The sequence below is a fragment of the Rhinopithecus bieti genome, unplaced genomic scaffold (genome assembly GCF_001698545.2).
Source record: "Rhinopithecus bieti isolate Rb0 unplaced genomic scaffold, ASM169854v2 scaffold_2453, whole genome shotgun sequence".
Classification (NCBI taxonomy): Eukaryota; Metazoa; Chordata; class Mammalia; order Primates; family Cercopithecidae; genus Rhinopithecus; species Rhinopithecus bieti.
Genome location: NW_016804447.1, coordinates 6,632,247 through 6,645,943, shown reverse-complemented (window position 1 = coordinate 6,645,943; position 13,697 = coordinate 6,632,247). Strand labels below are relative to the sequence as shown.

The 13,697-nt window shown below is 39.6% G+C and overlaps 1 protein-coding gene across 1 annotated transcript in view; it reads right to left on the bottom strand.

Moving 5' to 3' along the window:
- Window positions 1-13,697, bottom strand: part of DNAJC13 (DnaJ heat shock protein family (Hsp40) member C13) — a 120,705-nt gene continuing 107,008 nt past the window's right edge. The window contains 5 exon segments of the mRNA XM_017868346.1: window positions 1-858; window positions 8,181-8,280; window positions 10,600-10,743; window positions 12,693-12,833; window positions 13,180-13,359. Of these exon segments, the coding sequence (XP_017723835.1) occupies window positions 752-858; window positions 8,181-8,280; window positions 10,600-10,743; window positions 12,693-12,833; window positions 13,180-13,359 (672 nt within the window). The 3' untranslated portion in view covers window positions 1-751.

Sequence of the window (13,697 nt, the reverse complement as noted above, 5' to 3'; positions counted from 1 at the left end):
TCTCATTAACAAAGCAGTCAATTCCCTTTATTTTTAAAATTTTATGTACACATATGAATGATCTGTATAATGTACATTCAATATAGAAAGCTTTATATATTTGATAGTGTATAGAACATTTCACAATTACACTAATCTCTTATATAACATCTTGACATCCATTTTTAAATTTTTTTGCACAAGCTCCTCTTCATTCAATTTGGTAAAGCCAGTTATACATACTAACATGTACTGTGAGCTTTCAGAAGTTAATGATTGAGGATGCCAGTGAGGAGTGCAGGGACAAAACCTAATAGTCTTGGACGGTGGGGTGAGGATGGCCACGCAGACTTGATGCAGGAGAGGGAAATATTCTTTCCTGGGGAAAAGTGACTTAGCCCAATTTTTGTTGACTGTAGCTCAACCCTACAGTCATGTTAATTCAAAAAAAAAAATTACAAAACTAGGAAGAAAGTTTTGTCTTTTGATTCACAGTTTTGTAAACAGATATAAGGAACAAATGTGCTTACATACACTAAGAAAAAAAAATTCTTGTGTACCCACTTAGGTTGATCCACAGAGTGCTTTCTTATAATGTGATACAATTAGAATCACTGACTTTTTTCCTAAAAATATATTTATAGAAAAAGGAGTAACACTGTCATGAAACCAGGAGAAAGGCAGTAAGAGTTTGCTTCAACGTATCAGCTGGAGGAATGTGGACTCGGACTCGGCACTGGCCTTTCAGTGTTTATTGTCTGTCGTGAATACTTCAAGTCTGATAGCCAAGGTCGCCTGCCTCATGGTCTACAGGAGGTGGCAGGTTAGACATGACCGACGAGGATGTACCTGCAGTAAGGTAGCCAGCAACTCCAGGTCCTGCAAGAAAGGAACACACACACCTCTAGAGAGCAGAGTCAAGTGAAAGCACTGACCTTTATAAAAATGTCAGAGCCTGTTCAGGCACTCCATCACACAAAACTCATCATCTATTTCAATTACCTAAATGTGCATCCATACCTTAATCAACAGCTACATACTACCATTTTCATGTCTGCCTGTACTATAGACTAGAAATCATTTCAAAATGTATGCTGGACAGTAACACTGGTGATTTTCCTTCTTACATTTGGGAATCTTTCGTTTTCAATCTTTCAAAAAATTCCGAGCACTGAAAAGAACTATGTCAAATGGACAAAAATGGAAACAGACAAAAGAAACTACACTCAGCCCATCCAAAAGTCATATGTGACAAAATTCAACATAAACACTTCTGTCAACACTCAAACTAACCTATTTTCATTTGGTGCAAAGAAATGTTATTATAACAAGTAACACCAAATGAACAAGGGTTGCTACACCAAGGACTCTGAGAAAGAAAAGGAAGGCTCTGGACATCCATCAGTCATAGGTTAAAACAAGAATGCTACGTGAAAGGGTATTGATATTTTAGTTATATATTTCTCCCTTGATTCTGTTTCTATTGCACGAAAATGCTATACACGCCAGCATTTATCGAGATGTGTCCTATGGGCATATTAATGGCTTTAACCCTCTAGAGTTTATTTTAAACATTGCATAAACATTTAATTACATCTCAGAAGCACTGCACAAACTAACAAGTACTTGGAAGGGACACTGTAGCGTAATACTGCATACTGAGCAATAGTTTTAGCTGAAATTGTAGGAAACAAGGCAAACAACTAAGGAACAATGAAGGGTTAGGACTAGAAAGGCAGTGGGAGTGGCATGCATTTAGCAAAACGTTTCTCTACCTGCTTCAGAGAGCTACACAGAAGTTAGCAAGCTGCCTGGCAGAGCGGATCTAAAGCCCACTCCTGAGGTGAAGGGGGCTGCTGCCAGTTAGAAGGGAAGGAGAGACACCTGAGGGGAAAAAAGAAATATAAGCAGCAAGGGAAGTTGTGAGGAAGCGCAAACAGCAGAGTAGTTTGAGGAAGGTAGAAACAGGGATTGGTGGAGGACAAAAGGCTACCATTCAGATTCATCTTGTTTTTGACCTTAGAAGTATTGGTACTGTGGATGTGAAATGGCTTGCACAGATACATGGGCAGAGATGACTCAGCCTGTGTGAGCTGTAACTGAAGCCAACCAGAGTGCCCAGGTACTTGGAATGCTGTACTTATAAAAACCTTGTACTTGTAGAGCTTACAAAAAATATTTCCCCTTTTTAAGGTACTGTGGGAGCCTGCATCTATCAACTCCTGCCTTGAGCCAATCAGGATGCCAGGCCTTTCACCGTCTGCTCAGGAAAAAGGCCAGCAGGTCAACAAAGCCCCTCTAACAACGCAGTTCAGAGCGCAGCAGCACCCTGTGATCATTTCCCACCACCTGTCACTCTCTGAACTGTAGGCTGCAGCACCATTACTGCAAAACTATCCAGTAGGTCTCATCAAAGATGTAAGACCCTTAACAGTAAGACCTCAAACACTCTAGACTGTGTGGTTTCTGAGCAATTCTGATTGTGGGTTCAACTTGGTTCCCATCAAAATAGTAGGTTACGAGACCAAACCACGAATGCTACATCTAGAAAGTGGATTAATGATACAGTTCTCAAACTGTGTGCTGAGGCACCCTGGGGCATTGCTGGATATTTATTTATTCTCTTCACCTGTGTGTGTGTATTTAACAGATGGGGGTCTATGTTGCCTTGAACTCCTGGGCTCAAGCAACTCCCCTAAAAGCCCCCCTATCCAGGCCTCGAACTCCTAGGCTCAAGTGATTTTCCCACCCCAGCCTACTGAGTAGCTGGATTAGGCCTGTCCACGTGGACTACAGGTGCCTGCCACATCATCCAGCTAACTGCTGGTTATTTTAAATTTGAAACACAGCGCCATCTGCTGACTACCATACAAACAACTACTTTCAAGTTGTCTTGCAATTACTTCATTATAGGTATTTCTTTTGGCTTGGGGATGGATGAAAAAATTACTGCGCTATTAAGGGCACTGTGAACTGAGAAAATGTGGGAACCTCTGAGCTAAAACCTAAATGGTGAAACGATGGGCTTGGAAGAAACCAAATTTTAGTACCATCATTTGCCTCTTTAGGAAAGGCAAATCAAAATCAATTCCTGGATAGTTCTACAAATGAAATCTGAGGTGCTCTCCCCAGGCCCCTGGCCTCTCCTTGAGGATATGTCTGGTTTCTTGGGGCTAAAAGGTGCTGCTTGGTCACTTCCATGGAATAGAGCAGTTGTGTTCTCCAGAGACAGATGGGAAGAACAGGGGCTGCCAGGAATGGACATGTGGCAAGTTTGCACAAGGCTGATGAACTTCAGAGAAATGAGAAAAGATGGAAAATTTACAGAGAATCCCACAAAACCGAACTGGCTACCATGATGAAGTATATATGTGAAAAGTTATCTCCAATTCTGGCTTCTAAAAGCATCTTCACCCTGGCTTCTGTTCCTTTTCGTGTTCCTTCTTTTGCTACTGATTTTCTAGGTGAGGTAATTTGAGGATTTTCACTGCTGAAATTATTTTTTATGAGGCCCTGAGACAGCACCAAGCTGTTCTAGAACCTAACAAATGGCTAAGTAATCAAGGGCCCTGGATAATGAGTAACCACAATTTATCTGCATCCACAGGAAAAATTCCACTGAGGCACCTTTAAACAAGCATTTGTCATAAAACAAAATATGCCAGGCTAGAGAAACTATGGAAATAGGCAGTCTCATTTCAATTTTTCAATATTGAGTAATCCTACCTAGCTAGGACTTTAAAATTTTTACCCCAAATCTTGAGCATGTGACTGAATGACAGACATTTACTCAGCCGCCAGAGAGAAGACAACATAGTTTTGGTCATTTTTATCTTTCTTTGAAGTAGTAATTCACTCCTTTATCTTTCCCCATGTCCTAAATAAAATTCACCTAACCTGCCAAACTCACCTAAAGACATCAGTTAGAAAAAAGGGTTGGTGGTGTGTGTTGTCACACCAACCTTGATTTCTTCTTTTTTTTTTTTTCTGAGACAGAGTCTCGCTCTGTCGCCCAGGCTGGAGTGCAGTGGCGCCATCTCGGCTCACTGCAAGCTCCACCTCCCGGGTTCACACCATTCTCCTGCCTCAGCCTCCCGAGTAGCTGGGACCACAGGCATCCGCCACTACACCTGGCTAATTTTTTTGTATTTTTAGTAGAGATGGAGTTTCACTGTGTTAGCTGGGATGGTCTTGATCTCCTGACCTCGTGATCCGCCTGCCTCGGCCTCCCAAAGTACTGGGATTACAGGCGTGAGCCACCGTGCCCAGTCAGCAACCTTGATTTCAATGATTACAGAGGGGTTGGGTACAATCTGTATCTTCTGAAGTTTGGAAGTAGCACAGGGCACATTTTAATTAAATGCAATCCCAATTCAACACAACACTATAAATTCCTGGAGTTCCACATCATGGTATTTTACCATTATTAGAACTATATGCCCCTTTTATCAAACACATGATACACAATACATCAATGAAAAGCTCAAACACAAAAAACATTTGGCAACTCAATGAGCACACATCAATCCAACTGGTGGTAAATTTACCTAATTTATCTCTTAATTTGCCTACATCATCTGCAATTAGAGGAAGATGTAGGGTTGACATCTTATATACTACAATTTCAGGCAGACGGCAAGAGTTAGCAGCTTTAAATCTTGAAATAGTTCATTTTTAATGTAATTTAATTAATTAATTTTTTTTGAGACAAGGTCTTGCTCTGTTGCCCAGGCTGGAGTGTGGTGGTGCGAGCTCAGCTCACTGTGACTTCCGCCTCCTAGGCTCAAGAGAGCCTCCCGAGTAGGTGGGACTACAGGCATGCACCAACATGCCTGGCTAAATTTTTGTATTTTTTTTGTAGAGACGGGGTCTTGCCGTGTTGCCTACGCTGGTCTGAAACTCAGACTCAAGCAGTCTGCCCACCTTGGCCTCCAAAATTGCTGGGATTACAGACAAAAGCCACTGTAGCCGGCAAGTTGGTCCTTTCAAATAGGACAGACTAGAGCTGACGAAAAAATCTCAAGCAACTAACATCACTACAGAAGAGCATCCCAGATTGATAACATGTCCAGAATTTCACAATTCTGGGGCCAATAATGCTTACAGCTTGTCCAGACTGTTCTACATGGACATGTCTGCAGGCTTCAGTAATGGCCTTCTGGAAGACTCATCTCCAAGTCCCTTCCTGGTTGGGTTTTACACCATCTCCCCACTTGGCCAGGCCTGTACAGAACTTGCTGTCCCTTCAGCTGGCTCAGGGATGGGAAAAAATTTGTATACCCCAACTTTTCTTTTTCCCCAACCTTCTTCTAATCTCTTCACAGCCACTTTTCATACCTCATTCAGAAGCCACCCCACAGATCCAAGTAAAAGGAAAGGCAAGAAGCTTTTTACTGCCTATACCTTTTCCCTATAGTTACTAGAGCATGTGGATGGGGGTGAGGACCAAATGAAGTCCAGGTTTCTGAAGATAAACCCCTATTTCTTCTGGATTCTAACCACAGACCTTTTAAAGGTTCACACTCTAAGTCAAGGACACATGTTTTTTATTTCATCAAGTCAAAGAATGATAGATAAGACAGAACAAAAGAATTAGAACAAGCTTTCCTGTAGAGAAGCTTATAATAGACATATTACTATTCTTCAGGGCCAATTTACTCTTAGTTAAGAAAAATAAGGCTGACCAGGTGCAGTGGCTCACACCTGTAATCCCAGGACTTTGGGAGTATGAGGCGGGTGGATCATTTGAGGTCAGGAGTCCGAGACCAGCCTGGCCAACATGGCAAAACCCCATCTCTACTAAAAATACAAAAATTAGCCAGGCATGGTGGTGCATACCTGTAATCCCAGCTACTTGGGAGGCTGAGGCAGGAGAATCGTTTGAACCCAGGAGGCAAAGGTTGCAGTGAGCTGAGATCATGCTGCAGCACTCCAGCCTGGGCAACAGAGCAAGACTCCATCTCAAAAAAAAAAAAAAAAAAAGGCGGCAGTGCTGGCTCAAGCCTGTAATCCCAACACTTTGGGAGGCCAAAGTGGGCAGATCACCTGAGGTCAGGAGTTTGAGACCAGCCTTTACTAAAAATACAAAAATTCGCCAGGCATGGTGGTACATGCCTATCATCCCAAATACTTGGGAAGCTGAGGCAGGAGAATGGCTGGAACCTGGGAGGCAGAGATTTCAGTGAGCCGAGATTGCACCATTGCACTCCAGCCTGGGTGACAGAGCCAGACTCCATCGCAGAAAAAAAAAAAAAAAAAAAACCAGGTGTGGTGGCTCACGCCTGTAATCCCAGCACTTTGGGAGGCCGTGTTGGGTGGATCACCTGAAGCCAGGAGTTCAAGACCAGCAGGGCTAACATGGCAAAATCCCGTCTTTACTAAAAATAATAATGATAATAATAATTACAAAAATTAGCTGAGTATGCTGGGGCAAGCCTGTAATCCCAGCTACTTGGGAAGCTGAAGCAGGAGAATCACTTGAATACGGGGAGCAGAGGTTACAGTGAGCTGAGGTCGCGACACTGCACTCCAGCCTGGGTGAGAGAGTGAGACTGTCTCAAAAAAATAAATAATAAAAATAAGGCAGATTTTTTTTTTCAATCATACCATCCTTATACACAAAGTAATGAATGTAATGCCATGAAAATGTGGTATGTAAATTTTTGGACAGAGGCTAAAGAGGTAAAGTTTTTATAGTGCCTATAAGAACAAACTCCTACTTAGAAGCTATAGTTTTAACACCAAATCTGAAGAGAGATATGGGATAGACTAAGACCACGGTCTAGGTATTTTTCTCCATAGATATGAGGGACAGGGGATGGAAAAGTTAAAATAAAAACCTATGACACTGTTCTGAACAGGACAGACCTGCAGCCAAAGCACTGCATGTTTATACATTTTAGGACTCTGCTCCAACTTTAGGATTGTCAATATTAAAGTGGTTATGGTGAAGAAAAAAAGTGTCACACTAAGTTTAAAATTAAAACCAGGTAAAACTTCTTCCAAAGCCCCTAGTTTTGAATATTCCAGATTGAGTCTTCATGATTTTATAAACTTCTGTACTAGCAATCAAGATTAAAACAATTACAATGGTTTAGAAACCCTGGGTGATAATTTTTTCTCTTAGTTTATCTCTATCATCTTTGGTTAGGAGAGAATGCAGGGCTGACATCTTTTTATATACTACAATTTCAGGCAGACAGCAAGAACCGCCTCATATTCCTAAGGTTAATTTCAAATTAAAAACTTTTATACCAGACAAGATACTGCTCTTTAGCATTCAGCAATAGTCTGACTTTCTTATGTTGAAGCCTATATGAAAATGACTATTCTAAAATTATGCAATTAGTGTGTCAAACAAATGTTCTGAGTTTTAAACATAGTATCCTTTGAAACCAAAGCAGTAAAACATCCTTTCATTCCTATATATTCCACACCCATAAAAGGACACACCCTAAATATTTAGCAAAACCATAAACGAATCACTGGAAACTTAGGAGAATATCTTTTTTTGAGGCGGAATCTCCCTCTGTCGCCCAGGCTGGAGTGCAGTAGCACCATCTTGGCTCACTGCAAGGCTCTGCCTCCCAGGTTCACGCCATTCTCCTGCCTCAGCCTCCCGAGTAGCTGGGACAACAGGCACCTGCCACCACACCTGGCTAATTTTTTGTATTTTTAGTAGAGATGGGAGTTTCACCGTGTTAGGATGGTCTCGATCTCCTGACCTTGTGATCCGCCCGCCTCGGCTTCCCAAAGTGCTGGGATTACAGGCCACTGCGCCTAGTCAAGAATATCTTTTACATACAATTATACATATTTGGAGTTTTAATCTGTTATTCTGACAGATATGGAATGATGATATCATGTTTCTGATACTGATATTCCTCAGCAGATATTTATTCATTCTCTTTACAAGATAAATACTTTAATACAGACATGCTCCAAATATATTCTATGACCCAATTAACTGGATCAAAACTGAACAAAATACATGCTTTAGTCAGTACCTATTCAACACAACAACAGTTTGCATGCTATATAAGGCTAAAACCAGAGGTCTACATGCTCATAGCACCTCCAAGAAAGGTCAGCCAGTAGCCTAAGAAACACTCTAAAAACAATTTTAAGTCTACTTAAGGCAAAAGAAAGGTCCAAGTGGCTTCTGCCAGGTGTCTTATGATAACCAATTAGGTATGGCTTACCTGTGAGGTATCCTGCTGTTTGTGACTCAGAAATGAACAAATCATGTTTCTGATCTTTGAAGGCACTCCAGACTGAAGAACGACACAGGATTTCATTCACCTAGGGAAGTAAAACAAGCCCTTTGAACATAAAATCAAGGGCTGGATGTTGGAAGACAAAAAGAAAAACTAACTTCCAAAGCAACAAGGAAGAAGACCAGTGAGGAAAGACTCAAATATGGAGCAAGAACTAGCATTCATCAAACACGCCATAGCAGGCACTGTGCCAGACACATCTCATTAAGGCAGACCCAAAGAAGTCCTCGAGTCAGCCGCCCCACTAAAGCTGGACTCTATTATTTGAACCTACAATTACTGACTTATATGTAATTCAAGGAGGAAGATTCCTATGCAGAGTATTTTCTCGTGACAGTAACAGATGGCTGACAGTGTATGGGCTGATGAGCTATTCTCAAGGAAGGAGTTTGGGGAGAAGATACTGCCAAATTGAGCTAAAACTTAAAGCAGTCTTTCAAATTATGAGCTGTGACCTAAAGACGTTTATGAAACAACCAGGAGGGTTATGAACAGCATGCTTGAAAAAATAAAACTGGTTAATATAGAAAGCATCAGAGTATCAGAAGTAAAATGGGTACACGTATGTACTTGAAATACATACACATGAGTATAAATAATATATGGGTGGGAATATGCACTAAACTACGATGAACGATATTTCTGGGTGACAAAACATTCAGGAAATACCAACTTAGTGAATATCTTTTGCACATCAATGTTCATATCAAATATTTTACTGAGCACCTCTTATGTGGTAAGCACAGTGAACACAAAGATGAGAAAGACAGTCTCTGAAGTGCTTACAATCTAGTAGGGGAGACAGAGTCAAATAATTCCGTGGTAAGAATTAAAGCAGGGTTATACAAGGGGACCGTGTGAGTCCAAGGAAGGGGGTACCTGCTCCAACCTTGGAAAGAAGCAATAGTGGAAGTGATTAGTTGTAAAGCTGGTAGGGGAGTTCCTATTTAGAAACTACTATACCTCTTTCCTCCCCTCCCTAGGGTGCAGAAAGTGGGTGTCAGGATTACTTTGCTAATTTCATTACCAGGAATCCTGAGGCAAGTCAAGGACAAGACAACTGCCTACAAGTGGTACGCAGGAGAGCCTCTGCTTGGTGTTTAGAACACTCATAGGCAAAACCAAGAAAATACTTTTAAAACACACCAGTTAATGACTGCAGCAATATGTGCTGCTTCTCTTCTTTAATATCATTTTAAATCATTTAAATGATCATATCAATAGAATGACAATGGCATGAAAAATGTTTCTTTACTTGAAACATACAAATCCAGTAAATTCACTATAGGAAAGCTATAGCTGAAGTCAGTTAAAACCTGTAGAAGATTAGCAGAGGAAATAACCCAAATGTCCATCAACAGATGAATGGATAAGCAAATTGGAGCATTACATACAATGACATATTTAGACATAAAAATGAAGCATTGATAACATGGATGCTGCTTAAAAACATGCTCAGTGACAAGACAGACACAAAGGGTCACGTGTATGATTCTATTTATATGAAATACGCAGAAGAGGTAAATCCAGAGACAGAAAACAGATTGGTGGGTGCCGAAGGTTGGGGGAAGGAAGAAAGGGAGAGTAGCTGCTGAATGGGTACAGAGGTGATGAAAATGTTTTGGAACTAGATACAGTGGAATTTGCACAACACTGTTAATGTCCTAAATGCCAATTAACTATTTACCATAAAATGGTTAATTTTATGCTATGTAAATTTCATGTCAATAAAAATGAGCATTAGTAGATGGGGCTATATAGTAACAATGAATGAAGAACTCCTTAGAGGCAATAATAAAAATAAAACTGAGGAGGAAAATTAAATTACTGAACAGGCCTGAAGTCAGCAAATACGTGCAGCTGAAATACACTAATACACACAGGAAAAATGAAGTCACAACAAAAGAAAAAAAAACCCAACACTTTATAAGCACCAGCAAGAAAGGAAATGAAAACAAAAATGATGTTCTACATCTTTTAAAATAGCATTATGGGATGGTTAATGAATTTCATTATCACTACCCATGAATAACTCCTAGAGCTGAAAGTTAAGCAGCACTAAATGCTGCATATTCCGTGCTAAAGGCTTCCAGCATTTTTCTTCCTGAAGTGTACAACATGCCATCACTATCCAGGAGAATCCTCTTGAATACTGAGTGTATGGTTTATGCTTTTTCATCAGTTATGAGGCAGGTATGCAAGTCCATCCTTGGGCTCTGGATCTTCTCCAGTTACAGCCAACAGAACCATATCTGTAAGTGGAACTCGAACACAGGTTCGTGGATCATCCATAGCCAAGACCCTGGCTTTTAGAAAATCAAAAGTTGCCTCTATGCAGACTCACCTGTTCTCCATACTGCAAACTTCGAGTCATTGCCTTGAGAGCTTTAACAATCTGAGCCTTAGTGGCTGCTGGGCTGTCCAGGTTTTCAAGACCAATCCCTTCGAGTAATTTTAAGAGGTATGGAACCAAATCTGCTTTCAGGGCCTAGAAAAAATATTAAGCATATATACACACACAGAAAAAATGCAAATCATCCACTGAAGAAATAATTTTACCCCCAGGACCACACCTGGAAGGCAGCCTGTGCACCATTATTTTAATGCCATACACAGGCTTAAGTATCTAATGATATTTTTATTTAATGAGATCTTATTCTGTGCCATCAACCATCCTAAATGCTATACATCAATTATTTTATTCAATTAATGCACAAAGGGTAAAACAGTAAAAAAACATGTTCATAATCACAGAGCTGGGCAGTACTAAAATATGTATCTGGAGCCAGAAAATATAGAACCTGAGCTGTTAGCTCCTGTACTGGGCTGCCTGCCCTAGTAGCACTGTACTAACAGGCAACAATCTCTGAAATACGTTAGTATATTTTCATATTTTCTTCAAACATCAATCTTTGTAGTCATCATACATTTCATATCAGCCTAATAAAAGCTGAATAATAATCTAGTATCACAATTTTCACTATCCATTTTGAAACTCAGAGGGAATAGGTAGAAATAAGACACTTAGTGAGTGCACCTCTTTTTTCAGGGACTATTCTCATTAACAACCCTGCGAGATGTCATAACTTTATTTTACAGATGAGAAATCTGGGCATTTTAAGGTTAAATATCATGTCTGAGGTCAGAAAGCCAGTAAGTGGTAGTACCAGCTCCTGTTCTTTCCTACACATCAAACTCCTCAAGCCAATCATAAGTTTGAACCTCAGAGCATCCAATATCTCTTTGAGATTTACCCAACAGCTCTGCTTGCCTCAATGAGGGTCCAGCGGGTAAGGCTGAGGAGCTGGGAGAATGGGAAGCCCAGATAATAAAGATGCAGGGCCTTGTATTCTGTTTAAGGATACCAGATGTCACTTAGTGATCTGGCAGGTAATGAGAAACCACTGAATGGTTTTTAAGATGAAGAATGCCTCAGTTATTGTGAATAGAATTCAGAATTCTAGAATTCTGAATTCATTCAGAATTCTATTTAAACAATTTATTATTTTTTATTGTATGTATTTATGGGAAATAAAGTGATGTTATGACACATGCATACAATGCAGAATAATTAAATCAAGCTAATCAGCATATCTTCCATTACAAATACCTTTTTTGTGGAAACATTTAAAGTCTACTCTTACCAATTTTGAAATATACAATGTATTATTAACTATAGTCACCATACTGCACAATAGATCTTAAAAGCCTTATTCTTCCTAACAGAAACTTTGTACTTTTAGACCAGCTTTTTCCCATTCTCCCCACCCCCAGCCTCTAGTAATCACCATTCTACTCTCTGCTTCTATGAGTCTGATTGTTTTAGACTCCATTACAGGTCAGATCATGTGGTATTTGTTCTTTGAGTTACATTTTAGATCGTTTTCGTAAGTTTTTAAATTTATTGCATGTTTTTTGTTCTTTCAACATCTATCTACATGGATATCCATCAAGTCCAGTTTTCATTAGGTGGACAGTCTCTTTGAAAAAGGCATTATCTTGGCATGTTTCTTAAACATGACTTAAGAAACAAAGGAATAAATAAACAGAATGAATTTTTCCAAAGAGGATGCAGCACATTTTACAAATCAAGCTAAGCAAGCTAAGCTAGGCTAATTGCACAATGGATAGCCAAGATTTAAATTTTATACACCATAAAAGTACTTTCAGTTGGTAAGACTGTTGGCAGTTGGCCCCATTTTTCTGTGTGTGTCTATATACACACACCAATATACATGTATATATGCATACACATATACACACACATATACACTGTATGTGTATGTATATATAAGATATAAAATTGTGTATACACAAACTCACAAGTTAACTCTCACCAACCTTAAGTCAAGGAAACCAAATCAGTACCAAATCAGTAAAAATCTATTTGGTATGTTTGCTTTCCTAAAATAGTGCTAAATCTAGAAAGTAACTTACTTGTGCTACTAATTCACTCTGCTCCTTCTGAAACATTCGATTAATTGCTTCGCAGGCTAGACCAACAGTATCTGCTCGCTTTTTCATTCCATTCATCAGTGGGCCAATGGTCTCTAAAGATGCCATGGCTCGAACACACAGCTAAGTGCCCAAAAGAGAAGGTTACTTGTAGAGTAACAATATTTATATAACATGGTAAATACTGCAACAAAATAAGTAAATAGGTAAAAAAGAATCCCTTTCAGTTTAACAATGAACTGAACCAAAATTTAATCTATTAATTATATCATCTAAACTGGTATTTATCAAAATTGATTTGATAAATACCAGTTTTGATAAACCCAGAACTAATAAAATACCATGTGGTTCGTATGCAAAAAGACACATGGCAGAAAGGGGATTTATATAATACTACAACTTATATCAGTCAAGAAGGGAGTGCAGATAAATTCTGGAGCTTATAAGCTACTACGTGATTCATCAATACCTCATTTTCAGACAAGGCATGGATAACCCGAATGGCACTCTTAGGAATGGCATTGTTCCTATGATTCATTGCCTGGATAACTTTGGGAAGATGGCCCAATGGCGGGACCTGATCTGCCAGCTGAGGCTGTGCACTGAAGAGACACACTGTTGCCATTGTCAAGGTTTCCAGAGTTTCTCCCTGCAGGTGTAAAACAAAAATAAATCAACTATAAAACACTCACACAGTCCTAAATACCCAAGGTAATGTATTTGGTATTCAAAACTAGGGATTCAAAAGTTCTAAGTGCTGATACTTGAAAACAGACTCACGAATCTGAAGAGAACAATGAACTTCCCATTTTCTTTGATAAAAGGCATGAATCCAAAGGACTTTAAGAATGTGCTATTTAAGATTTCACTAGGTTAGATATACCTAATTTCTGCTGCAGGTTTAAGAGATCATGTCCCAAATGATATTACTAGAAATTTTTAGACCATGTTGCAGGTATGTTAGTGTCAGAACAATAATCCAGAAGA